This window comes from Euleptes europaea, chromosome 5 (genome assembly GCF_029931775.1).
Source record: "Euleptes europaea isolate rEulEur1 chromosome 5, rEulEur1.hap1, whole genome shotgun sequence".
Taxonomy (NCBI): Eukaryota; Metazoa; Chordata; class Lepidosauria; order Squamata; family Sphaerodactylidae; genus Euleptes; species Euleptes europaea.
Window position 1 is genome coordinate 9,259,177 of NC_079316.1, and position 23,453 is coordinate 9,282,629.

A 23,453-nucleotide genomic window follows, 5' to 3' on the forward strand; every position below is an offset into this window, starting at 1 on the left:
GAAGATACTAGGGGCAATCAGGCCTGGCGCCTGAGACCAGAAGGTGTGAACTGCTTTTACGAGTTCACTGATAACAAAGCAAAGGCAGGTGATGGAAAGCAGAGACACGTAGACAGAGACCCTCACAGTTTGCTTCCTGAATCAGAGCTCCCAATTTACAATGGAAGTGATGCTCAAATGTTATTCTGGTCATTTGGCCAGAACTCCAAACTCTACTCCAACTGACCTGACCTGGGATGCATATCCTGGTTTGGTTCCTCAAACGATAAATGCTGATAAGCTGTTTTCCATTCTTCTAGGCATGTTAGCCATGAGCTTCAACAGAGTAACGGTACAAAAAGCAGAATGGAGTTAAAAATATGTTTAAAGAACTTTAAGTTCAAACTGAACATAAAAGTAGAATATTTAAAAAAGGCAAAACATTTAAAGACTGAGCAGGCATGCCAACATGTAATCCTACTCAAATCCAAGACACTGAAATGTGAATTGAGGATGTGGTTCTATGAAATTCATCCGCTGCCTTTGAGGGAAAACATGATAAATAAAGGACAACACACAAAGTATATGCTTGATACTAGGAAAAGTTAAAGGAGCAGGAAAAGAGGAAGACCCAACAAGAGATCGATTGACTCTATAAAGCAGGGGTGGGGAACCTTTTTTCTGCTAAGGGCAATTTGGATATTTATAACATCATTCGCGGGCCATACAAAATTATCAACTTAAAAATTAGCCTGCTATATTTGGTCAAAATTTAGCCAAGAGGCACGACTGGAGACGGCGCCGAGTGTCTGCCACATTGTCAGGGCTGGATTCTACAGCCAGCTCCTGCTACCTCCGCCTGCAGGAATGAAATGAGAACTGGCAAAGAACTCGCCCCCATTTATTCTGGCCCTGCCCCCTTTAATCCCTCCATTGTCGCCACTTCCGCCCCCAGCCCTCTTGTAGTACAGAGGGAATATGTTTCTCCACGGCCCGGGTGGGAAAGAGTTAACACAGTTTCTTGGGCTGTCCTAGCATCTCCATAGCTAACGACTCTTCTGCAAGGGGGAAAGCAGGTTCCTTTTCTCGGCAAAACAAACTCGCATGTGCCTTGAATATAGGTTATTCCTGTCTGTGGGAGGGGGCAGATTGCCAGTCTTATCTCCTTCTGAGCTAGAGATCTGCCAGGACCCACGAAGGGCCAAACCTAATGATTTCGCGGGCCTTATATGGCCCCCGGGCCTGACGTTCCCCATCCCTGCTATAAAGGAAGCCACAGGCCTCAGTTTGCTAGGCCTGAGCAAGGTGGTTAACGATAGGATGTTTTGGAGGACATTGATTCATAGGGTCGCCATAAGTTGGAAGCGACTTGACGGCACTTAACACACACACATGCTTGATACATTGGCAGCACCATCCTCAACAGGGTTATACCCTCTTGTTGGACTTTGAAGGTTGTAACTTGCTTAAGATGCCACTGTGGATATCAAATTACTGGCAAGTCATCTGCATTATTGGGATCCCGGTCCTAGCTCCAGGAGATACGGTCCTATAGCTCGTCAGAGTTGCCCACTGGCCTCAGCTGGGTGATCTAGAGTTCTTGTTCTATAACCTCTTCTTCAGTTCTACAACTTGTTCATTCTCCAAAGTAGGAATCATGTTTAAATATAAATACCTTTCCTCTTAGCGAACTACGGTTCTTACAGCAGCTAGAGATAAGGCTGAATTGTTGAAACTATTTACTATGAGTCAGCACATCTACATCCCATCTCAAAGAAACATCTGTATCCCCAGTGGAACAGTGTGGGCATGTGATCTACGCACAGTGACGCTGGATTACTCTCTTTTTCTCCCTGTGTGTGGGTAGGAAGGAAAGAGCAGCAACTTGCCTTTTCCTTCTCTGAATTCCCTGTGCTTGTCAGAATTCCAATTGTCAAAGGAATCATTCTGTCTTCAGTTTGCTCAGCAGTGGTGATTTTAATCAGCATGTAACACGGCTGTTCGCATGGAATTTGAGGCAGATCTTAATACTTGAAAAACTAGGAGTCCCGAGTCTTGTATTGTAGCCTAAGGCTTATAATACTTGCAGAGATTTTTGGGGGGCTGTGTAGATATGGTTAGTTGTGAGGCACTCTGTTCTCAGGGCGCACAGTTTCCATAAACTGCGTGCATGAGAGACCAGCAATCATGCATCCTTGTAGTGTTCTGGTGGGGTCTAGATCAGCATCTGAGCTACAAAGTGTGTAGTCAGCTGTACAGATGAACACATGAAGCTGCCTTATACTGATTCAGTCCCTTGGTCCATCAACGTCAGTATTGTCTACTCAGACCGGCAGCAGCTCTCCAGAGTCTCAGGCAGGGGTCTTTCGCATCACCTACTTAACTGGAGATGCTGGGGATTAAACCTGGGACCTTCTGCATGCCAAGCAAATGCTTCACCACGGGCTCTCATTAGTGTATAATAGCCGCAGCCACAAGAGCCAGCGTGGTGTAGTGGTTAAGAGCGGTGGTTTTGAGAGGTGGACTCTGATCTGGAGAGCCGGGTTTGATTCCCCACTCCTCCACATGAGCGACGGACGCTAATCTGGTGAACCAGATTTGTTTCCCCACTTCTACACATAAAGCCAGCTGGGTGACCTTGGGCTAGTCACAGCTCTCTTAGAGCTCTCTCAGCCTCACCTACCTCACAGGGTGTCTGCTGTGGGGAAGGGAAGGTGATTTGTAAGCCCGTTTGATTCTTCCTTAAGTGGTAGAGAAAGTTGGCATATAAAAACCAACTCTTCTTCAGATCTAGTTTGAAGACTGTTCTGCTCAGGCTGTTGGGTGTTTAAGTGTTCAGAGCAAAAATGATACTCGAGTCAGACATTATAGTAATTGCAAAAACTAATGCAACAATTAACTTTTTGGAAAGTGTCATTGTAACTATTGTTGAGTTAGGGCTTGGTGTGAATGTTTGGTTGAAAAGCTGTTCTTCTGGAATGCCAGGGTTAGCCTGCAGCCTTAAACTAGCAGCCTGTTTAAACTTTTTAAGGGCAGTTGTGCTGATAGGCAGTCGGTCAGTTCTTCAGCAGCATTGTCCAGTCCCTCGCGGAAATGTTACAGAGTAGATGGCCGGATCTCACGGAAGAAGGACTCTCTTGTTCTCGCAGCAAGCAAGATGGAGTCATGGTGATCCTTGACAGTGCCTTTTGCTGCAGACTGCTGGCATTCCTGTTTAAAAGACACCTGGTTTTACGGCAGGTGCGAACCACCTTGAGCTGGTACTTCGGAGAGGGGGAATAGAAATAAATATAGGGATGCTTTGTTATGCCGTGAGGTTTTCTCGGGCTGCTGTCTGGTTAGCAGGCTCATAGCCCTCTCTCATGTAGCTGGTAACAAATGGCAATATAATGAAAAATATCAGCTGCCACCTGCACAGAGACATTCATGGGGTGTTTTGACTGGTGAGTTGGCTGGTGTGCAGGTCTGCAAACTGAGGTGAAGAAGAAGAGTTGGTTTTTATATGCCGAGTTTCTCTACCACTTAAGGGAGACTCAAACCGGCTTACAATCACCTTCCCCTCCCCACAACAGACACCCTGTGAGGTCTAGGTGGGGCTGATAGAGTATGACTAGCCCAAGGTCACCCAGCAGGCTTCGTGTGTAGGAGTAGGGAAACAAATCCAGTTCACCAGATTAGCCTCCGCTGCTCATGTGGAAGAGTGGGGAATCAAACCCGGTTCTCCAGATCAGAATCCATGCTAACTCTCCTGGCCTTTAGAAGGACATAATTCTTTTCAGAATGTCTGGGGAAATTGTGGCTACCCATCAGGGAAGAATTTAGCTACTATGTTCTTGTTAAATTTTGGCAGTACTGAGAGGATTCTTGGGCTGTATTTAAGTTATGAGACCAGGAGTTGCAGAAATGGTGACCTTCCATTTGTTAAAGTGGAGCTGGAGTACAGAGAGCTTCCTAATGAACTAGCATGTGATTTTTATCCCACAGTTCTGTTTGAAACTATTTTTACTGTTAGAAAATTAATCGCACAGATAAGTTGAGAACAGTTACTTGGAGCCCTACATCTGACCTCTTCAGGGAAAATCTTGGCAGCCTGGTTTCATGAGTCATTCTGCCTCATACTACATTGGAGCCATAGCTAATGAAGCCACTACACAGGGTTTCCACTCTACTAGCTCATACTTTGTTGGAAACCTCTGCATGGTATTATTTCAATTTGAATAAAAGTACTGATGCTAGTAGTATTTGGCCTCACCATTATCAATATATCTAATTCTCAATATGGCTAAATCTGTGGACACTTAAATCTGGAGTCTGGAGCCATGAACAGACAACACAGCTTTTTCTACAAACATGAGGAAAACCCTAGGGGTGCAGAAAAATCTGAAATCTAAAAGAAAATACATAGGGAATTAAAACCACCCAAAATAATAAAAGCAGCATTTGTAGCTTTAAGCAACTCAGTGCTAGATAAATGCAACAGTATTGCCAGACTTCAAGCCTTGGTTTATGTCATTAAAAGGCATGGAGAAGGACTGGGCCCTTTCCAGGGGTTTTTGGCTTTTGAGGGAGGACTCATCAAGGCCAGGCCCACCAGCTAACACTGGGCAACTTGCTGACATGCAACTGCCATAACGTAGCCAAATCTCACTGCTTGCTACTGTTCAGTAGCACCCACCCTACACAAGCCAGTGTGGTATAGTGGTAAGAGCTTCATACTAGGATCTGGGAGACCCAGGTTCAAATCCGTCACTCTTGTCACGGGTGCTCACTGGATGACGGCCAGGGAGGGACAAGAGGGAATATTGGGGAAGCCGAAAATGAGGCACCCCTGCGAGTTCTTGTGGGTCTCCTACTTGTAATAAACACTGTCTTCTCCCCCCTCCCCCCTTGCAGTTAGATTTCTAGTTGGAGGGAGGCAGACAGGTGTAGTGCATTTTGAGGGTTAAGAATTATACAAATGCAGAAGTAGTTGTGAGTGGCCTCTTTCTATTTATCAGCGTAGAAAGTGGCACTTTCTGCTTATAAGAATAAAGGCTCTAAGTGGCATAGGTGTGGTGACAGCATCATCTTAAACATGAGCCATTTGTAGGCAGGGAGGGGGCAGCCTGCATTTTTAGAGGACCCCAAAGGGCATGCTGCTTTCTTCACAGTGTGGAGAGTGTTGGTCAGATCTGTAGAGCTCTAGTTCAAGCCTTGCATGTCATGAGCCAGTCCTTCTATTGAGTAGGGAGAAGGAGAATATAAGATGGTGGTAGGCACACTTGCATTAGCACACTTCTGTGTTTTTTCTCCAGAACAAAAGTGCTGGTGTGTACATGGATAAATTTGGACTTCCATGAAAAGAATATGAGGATGTAGATGGGGAAGAGGCTAGCGTCCAAGAAGTATATTAGTTTAACTTGCTGAATCAGGCAGTTGCTAAATAAATTTACCATTCAGACAAATCAACTTACCATTCGGACATGATAGAGGCCTATAAAATTAAGCATGGTGTGGAGAGGGAGAAGCTTTTTCCCCTCTCATAATACTAGAACGCGGGGTCATCTGCTGAAGCTGGAGGGTGAGAGATTCAAAACAGATAACAGGAAGTATTTCTTCACACAACACATAGTTAAATTGTGGAACTCCCTGTCCCAAGATGATGTGATGGCTCCCAACTTGGAAGGCTTTAAGAGGGGAATGGACATGTTCATGGAGGAGAGGGCTATCCATGATTATTAGTCAAAATGGGTTCTAGTCATGATGCATACGTATTCTCTCCAGGATCAGAGAAGCATGCCTATTGTATTAGGTGCTTTGGAACTCAGACAGGATAATGCTGCTGTAGTAGTCTTTTTTGTGGGCACCCTAGAGGCACCTGGATGGCCACTGTGTGAACAGACCGCTGGACTTGATGGGCCTTGGTCTGATCCAGCCTGGTCTTTCTTATGTTCTTAAAGCAATTTGACTGATCTCTTTCTCTGTGTTTGTAGATCTGATCTAAGCACCATGGGAAAAGAACACTAAGGTTTTCACCATGATTGGAGGCCTGTTCATTTACAATCACAAGGGAGAGGTTTTGATCTCTCGAGTCTACCGTGATGACATTGGGTAAGTTACTATGACGTCGTCCTCCTGCTTTCCTTCTGCACCCCGATTCAGCTTCTTGCAATTCCTGAGCTGCTGGTACTGCTTTAGCTGTGTGTGCATGTAGACTGTGTGTGCTGTGTTGCATCCAGGCTGTGTCCATTTTGCTGTTACCTTTGGGTATGAAATGTCCTAGCTCGTTCCCAGGCAACATCTATGAGAACAGCTCTCCTCAGATGCTGTCTTGGTTCCTGTATTCCAAGCAAACTGCTTTCAATATAAAACCTGCTATGAAACTGATCAAAAGCCAATTGGTGTAATATTTGTTTGAACTTTGCCATAGAATCATAGAGTTGGAAGGGACCATCAAGGTCATCTAGTCCAACCCCCTGCACAATGCAGGTAATTCACAACTACTTCCCCCACACACACACCCAGTGATCCCTACTCCATGCCCAGAAGATGGCCAAGATGCCCTCCCTCTCATAATCTGCCTAAGGTCATAGAATCATCCTTGCTGACAGATGGTCATCTAGCCTCTGCTTAAAAACCTCCAGGGAAGGAGAGCTTACCACCTCCCAAGGAAGTCTGTTCCACTGATGAACCGCTCTAACTGTTAGAAAATTCTTCCTAATGTCCAGCCGGAAACTCTTTTGATTTAATTTCAACCTGCTGGTTCTGGTCCGACCTTCTGGGGCAACAGAAAACAACTCCACACCACCCTCTATATGACAGCCCTTCAAGTACTTGAAGATGGTTACCATCTTACCCATTAGCTCCTTCCTGTTTTTACATCTGCACAGTTCTGATGCTTGCATATCGTTCTTCAGCGCAGCCAGTAGCTTTAAATGCAATCCTTAAAAAAAATAAGATGCATGCCTGGAGAACAGATGCTGATGAACAGATCTTTTGTGCGTACCAAGATAAATTAGACCCAAAGTGAAGGATGTTCTAGCATGAAAGGATACCATGGCCACATGCAGCTCAACAACAAAATGAGCAGTATGCAGCACTGAAAATGAAATTTGGGGTGCATATTCTTACTTGATTCAAAATGGTATCTTGAATTTTGATGGTGCAAAATGTGTTCTGGAAATCTGCATGACTGACATAATGACCAGAGACTTATTTATTTTACCTCATTTATAGTCTGCCTTTCTCATTGAGGCTCAAGATGGATTACAGAATTAGAACTACACAGGAGAGGCTTGTATATATTCATCATAGTTAAATTGTGGAACTCCCTGTCCCAGGATGTGGTGATGGCTGCCTACTTGGAAGGCTTTAAGAGGGAGTGGACATGTTCATGGAGGAGAGGGCTATTCATGGCTACTAGTAAAAATGGATACTAGGCATGATGCCTAACTATTCTCTCCAGGATCATATGAGCATGCCTACTATGTTAGGTGCTTTGGGACACAGGCAGGAGAATGCTGCTGCAGTTGTCTTGTGGGCTTCCTAGAGGCACCTGGTTGGCCACTGTGTGGACAGACTGCTGGACTTGATGTGCCTTGGTCTGATCCAGCAGGGCTTTCCTTATGTTCTTAACAAATGAAGCAACAGAACTGGATTACAAAAGAGAACAATGAAATAAACAATGCCAGTAAAAGAAAATCTGCCTGAAATTCTGCACACATGAGAGAAAGCCAGCGGTGGTGTAGTGGTTAAGAGCGGTGGCTTGGGGCGGTGGACTCTGACCTGGAGAACCGGGTTGGATTCCCCACTCTTCCATATGAGCGGTGGACACTAATCTGGTGAACTGGATTTGCTTCCCTGCTACACATGAAGCCAGCTGAGTGACCTTGGGCTAGTCACAGCTCTCTTAGAGCTCCCTCAGCCCCACAGGGTGTCTGTTGTGGGGCGGGGAAGGTGATTGCAAGCCGGTTTGATTCTTTCTTTAGTAGTAAAAGTCGGCATATAAAAAAACAAAAAACCAACAACACATGTGAAACACTGTTCTCTTCATGAAAATTGCCCTCCTGAACAGCTACATTTCATACGTTCTGCACAACAATAGCAGCAAAAGCTGCCTTGACCATATCGAGCAAGTTGGGAACCACAACAAAAAGTGTTGGGATATAGGCAGCGTTACCCTGTCAGCACACTGGCGATCTGTTCCAAATACAAATGATGTTTTCCAAGATCTTTGCATAAAGATTAAACCTCTTCGGGCTCTATGGGGCACGCCCCACATGGCTAGCAACTGGTGTCTTACAGCAGCCCTCCCTCTGGAAGGAAGGATCTAACCTATACCAAAGCACCGCCCTTGATACCTGCTTCTGCATCCAGGTGTTTCAGTAGGAGGGCATAGTACACTGTACCCAAGGGTGTTTGACAAATCCAGCAGCATAAGGACAACCCTTGCCTGTGTTCGAATGGAGACTGCCAGCTAAAGGCACCAATGCCATCTCTGTCCTGTAGCCTGGCCTGAAACCCAGTTGAGAAGGGTCTAGAGCAGATGTGTCATCCATAGGGTTGCCAGGTCCCTCTTCGCCACCTGCAGGAGGTTTTTGGGGCGGAGCCTGAGGAGGGCGGGGCTTGGGGAGGGGAGGGACTTCAATGCCATAGAGTCCAACTGCCAAAGCGGCCATTTTCTCCAGGTGAACTGATCTCTGTAGGCTGGAGATCAGTTGTAATAGCAGGAGATCTCCAGCTAGTACCTGGAGGTGACAATCCGAAATGGAGGGCACCTCCGTGCCGATACCAATATGGTTAGGAAAACAGCACTGGAAATAAAGTGTACAAAGGTAACAAAGTTCTTATATCATGCTTAATTAACAGTGACTTACAAAAGTGGAATACATAAACACATCACAAATATATACAATACATGTTTGATGCAGTCTGTGCAGCAGAATAATGCAATTTTCTTGGTATATATTTGTAGCTAATATCAATTTATATGGTCCAAAAGGTACACATTCAAACAATCCCAAAAGTTCACTTATTGGGAATAGATGGGGAAGGGGTTTATTTACACCCCATCCCCATCTACTCCCAATAAGTGAACTTTTGGGATTGTTTGAATGTGTACCTTTTCAACCATATAAATTGATATTAGCTACAAATATATACCAAGAAAATTGCATTATTCTGTTGCACAGAGACTGCATCAAACATGTATATATTTGTGATGTGTTTATGTATTCCACTTTTGTATGTCATTGTTAATTAAGCACAATATAAGAACTTTGTTACCTTTGTACACTTTATCTCCAGTACCTGGAGGTTGGCAACTCTAGTCATCCAGGAAGTCCTGGAGTTCCTTCACCACCAGTCTCTCAATTATCTTATCCAGATAGGGGAGATCAGAGACTAGGCAATAATTGGCCGCATTGTTCCTCTCAAGCAATTTTTTTTAAAGGTGACTTGCCGTTCATCTTCTTGCAGTGTTTTTCAAGTTCCTGAGAACTTGATCATATTATGCAGTCTAATTTTCAACTCCCTAGGAACATAGGGGGGCTTCTAGGTCAGTTGCAGAATGACAGTTTTATTAACCACAGGTTTCTTAGAAGGCATCTTGAAATGTAGGGTCAGGTGTCTGATAACTGCTGGGGTGTGATGGTAACCTACCTCCTCACCAGGGCAGTTAAGAACATAAGAAAGGCTCTGCTGGATCAGACCAAGGCCCAGCAAGTTCAGCAGTCTGTTCACACAGTGGCCAAACCAGGTGCCTCTAGGAAGCCCACAAACAAGATGACTGCAGCAGCACCATCCTTCCTATGTTCCACAGCACCTAATATAATAGGCATGGTCCTCTGATACTAGAGAGTTGCTGTGCCTCACTGTTTTGTTGTAATACTATCCCAGGTGTCTATTGGGCTCCGAGCCCAACACTGGGGCTGGAGGCAAAGAGGCGGCTTCTGTATACAAGGCTGACCTAAAGCATTCTTAAGAGATCGCTGTCTAGCTTTTTCCATCAAGTAAAGTTACTGGTCTAGGGCCTTTTTCCTTTGCCTGATACCTGGGAAGTCCAGTCTCAACATGCAATATTTGTCCATGGAGTAGTTGGGGCAAGAATGAATATGTAGCACTGCTGCACCATACCCTTGTGTAGATTGTCATCATGTCCTGTTGTCTGCCTGACTGTTGCAGTGGCTGATCTTTCTGTGGCCTTCAGTATGACGAGGGTTCAAAGTTCCTATTTGGCAATTGCTGGTCTGCTTAGTCCCATAAAAGGTATTGCCCCAAGTTCAGCTCTGTCTGGTAGAACTTGTAGTGTTAATAGTAGTGCCATGGTTGTCATAAGAAGAAGAGTTGGTTTTTATATGCCGACTTTCTCTACTACTTAAGGCAGAATCAAACCAGCTTATAATCACCTTCCCTTCCCCTCCCCACAACAGACACCCTGTGAGGTAGGTGAGTCTGAGAGAGCTCTAAGAGAACTGTGACTAGCCCAAAGTCACCCAGCTGGCTTCATGTGGAGGAGTGGGGAAACAAGTCCAGTTCACCAGATTAGCCTCCACCGCTCATGTGGAGGAGGGGGGAATCAAACCCGGTTCTACAGATCAGACTCCACCACTCCAAACCACCGTTCTTAACCACTATGCCATGCTGGGTTTGAATCCTGTGAATTCATACCATGTGCGCTTCTCTTTGGCTGTTGTGGCAGTGGTGGTCCTCCATCGCAGAGTGCATTCCTTTAGGCGCTCTGGTTTTTTTTGAAAAGCATCGGTCTTGATACCAGAGGAAGTGTGCATCCAGGAACAGCCGGAGAGGAGCAACTGGCATGAAGGCCTGGGATCCAAGCCATTATGAAGTAGTTAATCACTAAGCGCCTTGTCAAACAAGAGTCTTGCATATCCTGTAAAACATGAAAGGAGCTGTCTGTACAGGGGTCACAACTGAGAAGGCACAAGCCTTTCGCCGTTTAGAGTGCACTCAGACTTTGGCCCAGTGCATAATGTATTTATGTGCGTGTGTTTTCAAGGACTCTGGTTAGCTAGTGAGTTGCATCACCTCCATTGAAACATTACTCTACCCCAGTTCTGCTGGAGGGTGGGAACACTTGAAACATTTTTACTAAAGCTGTATTTAACCCATTGGCCTTGTAGAATCATAGAGTTGGAAGGGGCCATACAGGCTATCTAGTCCAACCCCCTGCTCAATGCAGGATCAGCCTAGAGCAGGGGCGTCAAACCCAATGGTTAGGAGGGCCGGATATGACATAAATGTCACTTGGTTGGGCAGGGCCATGCCTCGTTAGCCCAGATCGAGAGTGGCGGGGTGGCTACCTTGGCTGGCTCGTGGGCCAGATAAGTGCTCTCAAGGGGCCAGATCTGGCCCTCAGGCCTTATGTTTTACACCCCTGGCCTAGAGCATCCCTGACAAGTGCTTGTACAGTCTCTGCTTAAAGACTGCCAGTGACTTAAAGGTTTGTCCAGCCTCTGCTTAAAGATTCACCACCTCCCTGGGCAGCTGATTCCACTGTTGAACAACTCTTACCTAATATCCATCCAGTACCTTTCCACCCTCAATTTAAATCCATTATTGTGAGTCGTGTCCTCTGCTGCCAACAGGAACAGCTCCCTACCCTCCTCTGAGTGGCAGCCCTTCAAATACTTCAAGAGAGCAATCATGTCCCCCCCCCAACCTCTTCTTATCCAGACTGAACGCTTCCAATTCCCTCAGCTTGGTCTCCGGGGCCCTGATCATAATGTCACCTTACGTTGCTGTTCCCTGCTGTGTCAGAGTATTATTCCGCTTGCTGAATTGGAGAGTATAATTTAGGAGTAACAGATGAGGTCGACCCTCTGGCAGCAAAACCTCTTTCCAGGCAACCTATTAGCGAAGTATTGTCACCCTGCCGTGGCTGGCAGAAAAGGGAAAGAAGCACTGTGTGTAGAAATGAGAAGGCCCAAGATAAGGGAACTGGTCAGTTCCCGCCTTGATAAGAGCACATTTCAGTTCTGGCTCAAGAATCTCATTCGTCCAGGGGCTGCCATGCAGGTTCAGCAAATCTGATTGTCCAATCCTGACTGACAAAAGCACTTCTGGCCAAATGCTCTCTAGGCTTTAGAGCTGCAAGTCCCACTGCTTTAACCTTTGTGGGGTGAGGCTTGTGGGTCTACAGAGGTGAGTTGGCAGCTTCAGTTTTCTGGGAGAGGCCCTGGTCTCGCTGCCAATTGCATGCCTGGCTTTTTTGCATGGTCATAGAACATCAGCGCAACTTTGCTCGGCTGTGGCCTGCTATCACATTTCACCATACACGAGCCATTGCGGAAAATTCTCCTAAAGCAGAATTTCTGGCTCATTTAGGCCGTTAAAGTTAAAAACAAAGAGCTAATGAAACTACTCAGACTGTAGGCGGAGGTGGTATCACTTTGCTCTGGTTAGACCTCACCTAGAGCTCAGTTTTGGGCACCGCAATTTAAGAAGGATATAGACAAGCTGGAACATGTCCAGAGGAGGGCAACAAAGATGGTGAGGGGTCTGGAGACCAAGTCCTATGAAGAAAGGCTGAAGGAGCTGGGTATGTTTAGCCTGAAGAGGAGGTGGTAAGCGCTACTTCCCTGGAGGTTTTTAAGCAGTGGCTAGATGGCCATCTGTCAGCAATGCTGATTCTATGACCTTAGGCAGATCATGAGAGGGAGGACATCTTGGCCATCTTCTGGACATGGAGTAGGGGTCACTGGGGGTGTGGAGGGGGAGGTAGTTGTGAATTTCCTGCCTTGTGCAGGGGGTTGGACTATATGACCCTGGTGGTCCCTTCCCACTCTTATGATTCTATGAGATAGTACATTCCAACAGAAATAATGGTGCTTATACACTCGGAAAAATGGGGGAGTGGTCAAAAAACCACAAGATTTTTGGTGTAAAATTGGGAAATATGATAGTGGTTATGATCTGCTTTAGGTGTGGCTGCCCTGATCTCCCTCCATAACATGGTTACTTGAAGCACTCATAACCGCAAAGGACCAAGGCAGCTTAGAACCTGTAACTCCGGCTGTCCGTCTCAAATGGGAGCTTGTGGCTCTCACAGAACATCAGTCTGAAATGTAAATGCAAGCTTAGACTTGTTGCCATCAACTTGCTGTGGTCTGAAGTTGCCTCGATTCTCTAAACTACCTGCACATTGTAAGATCATTAAGTCGAGTGTTTATCCCAAAGGTTTGAGCTTATTATTGTATAAGGTGAAAGCCTTACCTGGAATCCATGGTGAACAGGTGTTGCCAGTTAACTGACTATGCCAGCTAACAAACCTTTTACCTGGTGGTGGAGTGGCCTACAGGTCATGGGCATGGCCGTTGCCTGTTTGGCACTGCTGCCAAGGTGGTCAGGAGCGCTGATGAGGGAGTGGGCTGTGCGTTCCATACACGACTGGTAGGCTGGGAAGAGCAGGCAGAGGGTCCCTTCATCCCAGTTAAGTGAGTAATCTGGTAACAAAGCTCGCACAATTTCCTTGTGTCTCCGCTCAAGTTTGTACAATGGATCATAAACAACGCCGACTAAGATTCATAGAAGAATCCTAGTCAGATGGGGATTTCTTTCACAACAGCATACAGTAGATTGGTTCACAAACTGTTCCAGAAGTGCCCCAGAAGGTCGGACCAGAACCAACAGGTTGAAATTAAGTCAAGGGTTTCCGCCTAGACATTAGGAATAATTTTCTACCAGTTAGAGCAGTTCCTCAGTGGAACAGGCTTCCTCGGGAGGTGGAAAGCTCTCCTTACCTGGAGGTTTTGAAGCAGAGACTAGATGCCCATCGGTCAGCAATGCTGGTTGGATGACCTTAGGCAGATGATGAGAGGGAGGGCATCTTGGCCATCTTCTGGGCATGGAGTAGGGGTCACTGGGGGTGTGGGGGGGTAGTTGTGAATTTGCTGCATTGTGCAGGGGGTTGGACTGGATGACCCTGGTGGTCCCTTCCAACTCTATGATTCTAAGTGCTTGGGAACTATGGGACCGGACTTTGTCCTCGTTTCTGCCTTGTCTTACCTTTCCCCCCATAATTGTGCACTCTGGTTCAGTTACTTACTTGCCGTTTAGTGTAAACACAACTGCACCTGAGCTGGCATAGCTATAAATTGCACATGCACCCATCTATGTGCATTGCAAGTTTGAAGTTTGCTCTTTCCCCCCTTGTCTGGGGTTGTAAACTGACTATTTTTCATACTAAACAGGAAGTAGTTTTATTGGGGGCACAAAGGCGAACATTTGACCAGTGTTCATTCCTCTAGCGCTAAAGCATCGTTTTGCCTCATTTCTGTGCTGGTCGCCCTGACCTGGATGGCCCAGGCTAGCCTGATCTCATCAGGTCTCGGAAGCGAAGCTGGGTCAGCACTGGCTAGTATTTCTAGCAATACCAGGGTTGCTGCTCAGAGGCAGGCAATGGCAAACCCCCTCCGTTAGTCTCTTTGCCTTGAAAACCCCATAAGGGCTCGCCATAAGTTGTCTGCGACTCGGTGGTGCTTTACACACACACAGGCTAAATTTAAATTTTGCATAAAGCTGCAAGCAAGTAGATATTTATTACAGTCCTAGACCAGAATTTAAGAGCCCCGTGGCGCAGAGTAGTAAGCTGCAGTACTGCAGTCCAAGCTCTGCTCACGACCTAAGTTCGATCCCAACGGAAGTGGGTTACAGGTAGCCGGCTCAAGGTTGACTCAGCCTTCCATCCTTCCGAGGTCGGTAAAATGAGTACCCAGCTTGCCGGGGGTAAAGGGAAGATGACCGGGGAAGGCACTGGCAAACCACCCCGTAAACAAAGCCTGCCTAGGAAATGTCAGGATGTGATGTCATCCCATGGGTCAGGAATGACCACTGCGGTGCTTGCACAGGGGACCTTTACCTTTACCTTATAGACCAGAATGTTGTTACATACATAGAATTAAAAGTATAACATGGGTTCTAAATATAAATATCATATCATCAATCAGACTCCATATGATTGATAATCATTCGTCACTGCTAAAATATAAGATAAAATAATATTTTTTTAAAAATTAAAATGGGTAAAGGAAGATGTATTATAATAACTGTTTATGATCCTTCCTGTGCCGGTGTAGCCTGTGATTTCCTTATCTTTAAGACCAGTAAATGGGCTAATCAGGATATCTGCATCTAATTTGCCTGTTAAAAACCTAGGCCTATTAATCTCTCGGCGTTTGGTAATATAAACTAAAAGCGATGCTTCCTTGAAACAGTGGGGGTTACTGCACTTTGTATTCCCAGCGATGTATTGAGAGTTTGAAAATGATATAAAAACATCGCTAAAAATGGTTAGAAGATGTCTTCACAGCTAAAGGGGCCAAACAAAGTGCAAACAGTATTTTTTATAACATTTCCAAACTCTTGATACATCGCTGGGAATACCTAGTGCGGTAACAGCCAGTATTAGAGGGAGCATGAATTTGCAGTTTAAACAAAGGTTGCCACTCACAGTTAGAATGAAAGGCAACTTTTAAAGACCATTAGCACTTACTACGGTAACACAACAGCCACAAAGAGTACAAAAATGAACAAATGCTGTCTAGTCTCTGTCTTGCTGATCAGTCAGCTAAGTTGATGTGACAGTTTTTTTAGCCCTTGGGGATGGGGGCAGTTCTTCTACAGTGAGATATGTGACATAACCTCATTAGCAGACTTCAGTTGGTAAAGTTTGCTTACTGCTGTCAGAACACCCAAGAGAGGACTCACCTGTTTTGGTGTTAGTCTTTGTGTTCTAGAAGTCGGTTTGTTCTCCTGAAGGTTTTGTGTGTCTGTGCTTTCTCAGAACTAGCAAATGGCTGCCTGTTTCGAAAGCAAGAGCACGTTTTCCACTTCAGCTTTCCCCAAATGAAACCAACTTTGTGTACCGTGGTGTGTGTTTTCACTGCTCCAGGGAAATTGGCTACGGCTTCACTGGCTTGGCTGGCAGACTGAGCTGTTGCTTGATTCTAAACATTTGGAGCAGACTTGGCCTCCAAAATCACGGGACGACCTTGGAAAATGGATAGCCCATCTGAAAACATCCTGTTGGCTTTTGCCCTGCAATATCTTTAGGGCAGAGCTGCATTTCAGCTTTTTTTGCAAGCTAAGCGAAAACACTTGGGCCATGGAGGTTCTTTGCATCTTGACTTGCGACAAAAGGATAACGCAATCCTTGGCGCTGGGTGTAACTTGGCAGTTGGCACCTTGGCAGCACAGACAAGCCTGGCTTCGACACCGCTGCTGCGTGTGGCTTCCCCTGTCAGAGCTTCCCCGCTGCCCCTGGCTAGGGATGTTAAAATACCTCTTTGGACCTTTGTGTGGGAGGAGGGTCGCTGTCTGTCTCCCTTGTGTTTCAGTTCATTGTGCTTTTGTGTGTACGTGTGTGTTCTAACCTCTCTCTTGTTGCTGTCACTCCTCCCTTTTCTTCGCTGGCGCCATTTCTGTCCATCCCATCTCATTGGCTGCTGTAGCAATAGGTAAGAAGAATGGCAGGATGTAACGGGCACTGCGACATGGGGGATCTGGTCTGTCGAGCTGAGTGTTAATATAATGGCAGCTTGGGCCGTACAGCTGCAGTCAAAAGCATGTCTCAGAATGGTAGTCGTAGTCCAGCTCATGGCTAACCAGCCTGTCACAGTTTCATCTGAGTAATTTATGCAGAAAACTCTGCAGCCTTATAGAGGCTCCTCCAGCCGGTATTCAGTAGCAGACCTGGCAGAGGGAGGTCTAATATGGGTGAAGGTATCTCCTAGAGCAGTGGTTCCCAAACTTTTCAGGCCACTGCCCTCTTGCTTCCCCAAATTCAACCCCTGTGCCCCCCTACCCTATAAAAAGCATTATTCAAATTAGGGGTTTGCATGACTCACTAAAGAAGATGATAACAATAAAATTTCAAAACAGTAACAATTAATTGCACATCTATTCAAAATCAAATTAAAACTTTTTAGTTGAAATGTATTCAACAAAACTGATGAACTTGATCCAGTGGTACCAGCTGTTCAAAGACTGGGGAAAAATTCTGATAGTTTCCACCAAATTTGCCAGCATGGTGCCACAGCTTGATCTATTGTAAATTAGTGAACAACACAGTTGAAGGCCCCCCCCCCCGTAGTGCCCCCCTGCAGCCCCCTTGCCTCTTAGTGCCCCCCTAGGTAATCCCACTGCCTTCCAGGGGGTGGTACTGCCCACTTTGGGAACCACTGTCCTAGAGCGACATTGTCTCCTCTGTATTCAGTAGCAGACTTGGCAGAGGGAGGTCTAATATGGGTGACGTTACCTCCTAGATCGACACCGTCTCCACTGGGAACCAACGAAAGCCATGTCCCCAACCAACCTCTTCCTGTGGGAGGGTTGAAACGATGAAACAAGGCGGTTCCGCTGTCTGCAGCACTAAAGATGTTCTGGGATTCTAAAACTGAGGCATTCAAACGAGAGCTATGGTCCAGTCTTCAGTTGGGATATCCCTCTGACCTTAATTTCAGCATCAGTGGTCCATTCCTTAGTGTTACCTCCTTAGGAAAGGTGAATATGGGAGGAGCTAGAAAAGTATCTTTGAGAACTTAGCACAGCAAGTCGCAGCAGACCACCAGTAACTATTAAATATCAAATGGAATTAATGGTAGATGTATGACTAATAGATGAACATGTTGCTGACCAGGAAGGAGATTCCCTACCCTCAAGCAGTTTACCCCACTTCTGAATTTGCTCTTGCGTTAGGAAGAAGCACCTTTAGCATTCAGCTCAATCTGCCTGTCTAATTTTTCCAGCCCTGCGTTGCTTAGAACATCAGCAGGACCACGTTTAACGTCATTTAATATGTAGTCAGATCTGTTGGCTGTTATACGTAGCCACGCTAAATCCTGCAGGAACGTATTTTTGAAGTGCTAGCTACGTCAGCACACCTAGTTCAGTCAGCAAATCTTCAGCTAGACTACTTGGTAGATAATATGTAATCTTGTCCGCTGGGTGGCTTCTGACTTCTCGCCCCTGTCTCCCCTATCTTGTTCCCATTCTCCAGGCGGAATGCAGTGGACGCCTTCCGGGTCAATGTCATCCATGCGCGGCAGCAGGTGCGCTCTCCCGTCACCAACATTGCCCGCACCAGCTTCTTCCATGTCAAGCGGTCCAACATCTGGCTGGCTGCTGTCACCAAGCAAAATGTCAACGCCGCCATGGTCTTCGAGTTCCTCTACAAGATGTGCGATGTGATGACCGCCTATTTTGGAAAGATCAGCGAAGAGAACATCAAGAACAACTTTGTGCTTATCTATGAGCTTCTGGACGGTGAGGATGAGCCGTTCTAATTAAATTTGGGGTGGGGGGAGATCTGCTTTATACTTGGGAGCCAGTGTGGTATAGTGGTTAAGAGCGGTGGTTTGGGGTGGCGGACTCTGATCTGGAGAACCGGGTTTGATTCCCCACTATTCCACCTGAGTGGCTGACACTAATCTGGTGAACTGGATTTGTTTCCCCACTCCTACACACAAAGCCAGCTGGGTGACCTTGGGCTAGTCACAGCTTTCTCAGCCCCACCTACCTCACAGGGTGTCTGTTGTGGGGAGGGGTAGGGAAGGCGATTGTAAGCCAGTTTGATTCTTCCTTAAGTGGCAGAGAAAGTTGGCATATAAAAGCCAACTCTTCTTCTTGGTGCTCTGAACTGGCATGATGGGCATGGTTGCCAGTGTGGTATGGGATGCATAGGCTCTGTTTGGACCCTTTTAACATAAACCTCTTATTGACTACTGAGCTTTACTGTTTACTATTAAAGGGAAAGGTGAAAAGAGGCCACTATCGGTGGCAAAACCAAGGGCTTGATGTTAGCCCAGGTCTTTTCCTCTGAAGAGTTTGCTTCTCTCCTATACCATGTATGGAGTTCTAAGCGTAGGTAAAAGGGAAGGATTTTCAAGTCACCCCTAAGGCGAACGCACGTCCCATAGTTTTAGCATTTGGGGCAGAGATTTCGATGGACGGCCGTCTAACTGATGTGCAAAACTAGGTTGCAGACGAAAAGCAGAGCCCCCACATTTTGGGTAGTCAGCTTGGTGCAAATCTGTAGACCTTGTTGGGAGGTGAAACGCAAATTCCCCAGCTCTAACGTGGCAGCTTATTTAAAACATTTCTATTTAAAAGCTTTGCACCCAACTCGGGGTGGTAAATGATGAACATTAATTCAAGCTTAAAATGCATAGAGAAATATAGACTAACTAAAAAACAGAACAGATACATGAACAGGAAGGAGGGTTAGTAAAGGAATGCCAAACCGAAAAGTCTTTACGAGCTGATGAAGACAGCGATAAAGAAGGATTAGATGAATCTCCCTGGGGAGGGAGTTCTGTAGTTTTGGTTGCTAGCTGCCACCCGTTCAGCCTAAGACGTTGTCAGACTGTAGAGGTCAGTTAGGCTCATGTGGGAATAGGTAGTCCTTAAGGTGTGCTAGTCCCATGTGGAGCTTTAAAGATCAGTTGTCAAATTGTGCAACGTCGCACTAATGTGCCACGAATAGTTACAAATCTCCTGCAAATAGCAAGTATGCTCCCACCCTGTGCTGTCAGCGGTATTCCTTACAGACTGCTCTGAGCTTCCCTCCTTCCACCTCTGCCCCTGCAGAGGGGTTGGTCTCCGCGCCTTCTCTGCATCAGAGGTGATTGAATTATTCAGTCTCTGTGAATGCATTAAATACCTGCCCTTAGAGGCACGGCCAGAACAATGCCTCGAACAGAAACCTGGGGTGGTTTTTTCATGTTGTAAAAACCAACTCTTAAAGAAGAGTGAAGTATGAACACATGAAGCTTCCTTATACTGAATCATACCCTTGGTCGTCCATCAAAGTCAGTATTGTCTACTCAGACCAGCAGCAGCTCTCCAGGGTCTCAAGCAGAGGTCTTTCACATCACCTGCCTGCCTAGTCCCTTTAACTGGAGATGCCGGGGATTGAACCTGGTACCTTCTGCATGCCAGACAGATGTTCTACCACTGAGCCACAGCCCCCTCCCCCAGTTTAGTTCAGAAAAAAATATTATGGCTGTTGGAAGTTTGGGAAGGCTTACCCTAATGCTTATAAGCGGCAGCCGCTGAAATGTTTCAGTTTAGAGTTCTTCAAAACAGTGTTCCGTAGCTTGATTGTCTTCTATAAGGCTGAGGTCCCTTTTAACTTTTAATGCTAGCCTCACTGTGCTCCTAGGAATGTGGTTAATATTCCTAGTGCCCAGAGGTGCTGCCGAGGGCTGCTTAACTGCCTCGTGAAGTGTTGTCGACAGATGGTGGGAATTCATTGGTATTGGAATTTGCAACCCTGCCTTTAAGGTTCTCGGAGCTCTTCGTGCAGGCGCTTCTGGGAGAGGGGAGAGGGGGGAAGTCATGGATCTACAGTTTGCCGCAGGCTAGAAGGAAGCAGGAACTCGAGCGCAGCGTCACTTTGTATTCGTGTTGCAGGTGTGCTCCCTCTGGATCCTGAATGGGTAGCCCTGTCCTCTCAAAGGGGGGGCAGCAGCTAATGGCAGTTTCCTTTTCTTCCCAAGCTTGGCTGGCCAGCCTGTCCTGCGTCTCCTGCTACTCTGCTGTTATTTTTTTAGGTTTTGATTTTTATGGCATGCTCATGCGAAAATCAAAACCTAAAGAAAATGCTGCAAAGATAGATTACTCTGCTGCGGTTGGATAATCCCGCTCCAGAGCGGGTTTCCTTGGATGGTCTGGATTCTACCCTCTTAAGCGTTTTGTCCCGTCTCTGCTGCTGCTGACTCGAGGACAGCTGTGATCACATCTGACGGGATCTTTTTCACACCTGACAGCAATTGATATGAACTTCCCCTTAGCCGTCTCCTTAAGCAAATTGTGCATTTGCCTGTTGTGTGAATTGGAAGTTACAACCACTGCATCAAACTTTCTGGGTGTCACCTTTCTCTGATAACACTTTACCCCTTCTGTAGAAATCCTGGACTTTGGTTATCCTCAGAATTCCGAGACTGGAGCCCTGAAAACATTCATCACTCAGCAAGGAATCAAGAGCCAGGTAAAGTTTGGAGGGGGCTGGGATTTGTATAGTGTTCCCTTCACACTGGGGGTATTCTGTGTTGGGGGAATAGTCCTAAACAGCGTGTCCTACTGTGACTCCATCTGAAGAAATACTTTCATGACACAAGATTGATTTAAAACAGTCAAAGTTTTTCGTTTTATTGGGTAATTTTGGCATTTTATTGAGCAATTCTTTATTGAGTAATTCTGAGAGCCAGCGTGGTGGAGTGTGGAGAACCTGGTTTGATTCCCCACTCCTCCACATGAGCAGCAGAGGCTAATCTGGCGAACCGGGTTGGTTTTCCCACTCCTACACTTGAAGCCAGCTGGGTGACCTTGGGCTACTCACAGCTCTCTTAGAGCTCTCTCAGCCCCACCTACCTCACAGGGTGTCTGTTGTGGGGAAGGGAAGGTGATTGTAAGCTGGTTTGATTCTCCCTTAAGTGGTAGAGAAAGTCGGCATATAAAAACCAGCTCTTCTTCTTCATCCTTTGGCAGTGCCCCCCCCCCAAAAAAAAAACAGGGCTTGATATATATTCTGCTCTGCTTCTATTGTTGTAGCAATGTCGCTGGATGGCCCAGGCTAGCCCTGTCTCAAGATAAGCAGGGTCAACCATGGTTAGTACTTGGATGGGAGACCACCAAGGAAGTCCAGGGTGGCTACACAGAGGCAGGCAAAGGCAAACCCACGTCTGTTAGTCTCTTGCCTTGAAAACCCTGCAGGGTCACTGTAAGTTGGTTGCAATTTGACAGCACTTCACACACGCACACCAGTCCAGTGATAGGTTTTATTAACCAACTAAATTAGCTCTGCCAGTTCTTCAAACCTCTGTAACTTATCTTCCTATTCCATGCTGTGAAACTGGGCAAGGTGGGCCAGCCTCTCACCTACCAGACGGGGTGGTCGGGAGGATAAAACAGTGGAAAGAAAAACCATGCAGTAAACCTACCCAGAATGCACCTGGGCCATAGTGACACTCATACGTGAAGCCATTCTTCCAAAAAGCGCTTGGAAAGGGGAAGGGGACAATAGGAAGGTCTGGTCGTGGGAATACATATCACCTAAAGTGGGAACCTGGGGGAAAGCTACCGGGTGCAGTCCTTCATGCGGGTGGGGTTCTGTGGCTTTACGCCACAAGTAGCTTTGTGAGACACATTGGCCAGAGAAAGCAGAAGTAGGGAAGCGGCTGGTGTGTCCGCTCCATGATTCGTTTATCTCTGCTGCTGCTGAACCTGTATTCCCAAGACTTCTGAGGCATTCATGTCCTCTGTCGTGTGGCAATCAAGTACTGTAGGGTGGGATGGTCCCAGCACAATTAAATGCCATGTTCTTAAAACAGAGGTGGTGAGCTGGAAAATAAGTGAGGTTTTTCTTTTCTTTTTAGGACCATTGCAAGCTGCTGCACAGTTTTAATTGGTATACAAGGTTGCTGCTCAAAATATGCATGGCTGCTGAGTGGGGCAGCAACACAAACTTTTCTGTGCTGAATAACGTGCATGTTAGTGGCCAGGAATAATTTCAGAGAGGGTGGGGAGGATATCCTTATATCTGAGGGTTGGTTTATCTGGGGAATGCTTTCGAACAGAGGTGCCATCTGCCTCTTTTCGTAAGAGAGTGGCTCAGCCTGTAGATTCTCGTGTGGAACCGCACATCTGGGCAGGAGAACCTTCAGACAATCTCTCGCAGAACATGTTATTGATGGGGACGAGTAGGTCCTAGCGGTTGGATCCCAATTTTGAGAAACTGTTTTACAGCCTTCGAGGTGGTCTCTTCCCCCCACCCCATTCCATTCCTGCTGTCTTAACACTTTGCGGGTACCATAAGCAGATGTTTCTCCTAGTCACGAGAGTGTCGACTCTCCTTCTTCAGACAGCTTGCCTTCTGCCAGGAAGCGTGTGAGGCCAGATGCGAAGGCCTCTTCCTGCTTTTAACGATCCTTCTACAGGGAAGGGTGGGGGTCACTTCTGCAGCCGGAGGGAAGCAACCATGGCTAAAGCACAGAATCCAAACAGCCTTTCACCTTCCTGCTCTCCTTTTAGGCTGCCTGTTAGTCTCCATTGGCTCTATGCGTCAAGATGCTGAATAGACGGGCAGAAAATCTTGAAACTGCAGAACTGCTTTTAACGGCTGTCGGTCTCAACAGCGTAGTAACTTGGATAGCCGCCCAGTGTGACTTCAGTCTCCCTTGCCTGCCTGGGTCCTGTGGCAACCAGTTCCCTCAGCACAGTGTATTGACTTGCTGTCACAATGAGTGAGCAGGCAGTTGCGGTATTTGGCTAAGGGCCAGGGGAAGAGGCTATCTTAGAATGCTGGATCTGGGAGGCAGTTGTTAGCATGGGTCCTTGCTTTAGGCTATTCCTCTAACCCAGAGGTTCCCAAACTTTTTGGGCCACCACCCCCTTGGCTCCACAAACTCAGCCCCGGCGCCCCCTACCCTATCCAACAACACAGTTTAAGGGGCCCGCCTCTAGCGCTTCCTGCTGCC

General features: G+C 46.5%; 1 protein-coding gene across 1 annotated transcript in view; it reads left to right on the forward strand.

Moving 5' to 3' along the window:
* Nucleotides 1-5,948: 5,948 nt before the first annotated feature.
* AP2M1 (adaptor related protein complex 2 subunit mu 1) overlaps nt 5,949-23,453 on the forward strand; it is a 30,882-nt gene continuing 13,377 nt past the window's right edge. The window contains exons 1-3 of the mRNA XM_056849985.1: nt 5,949-6,069; nt 17,975-18,240; nt 20,883-20,965. Coding sequence (XP_056705963.1) covers nt 5,996-6,069; nt 17,975-18,240; nt 20,883-20,965 — 423 coding nt within the window. The 5' untranslated portion in view covers nt 5,949-5,995. The remainder of the gene's footprint in view (nt 6,070-17,974; nt 18,241-20,882; nt 20,966-23,453) is intronic.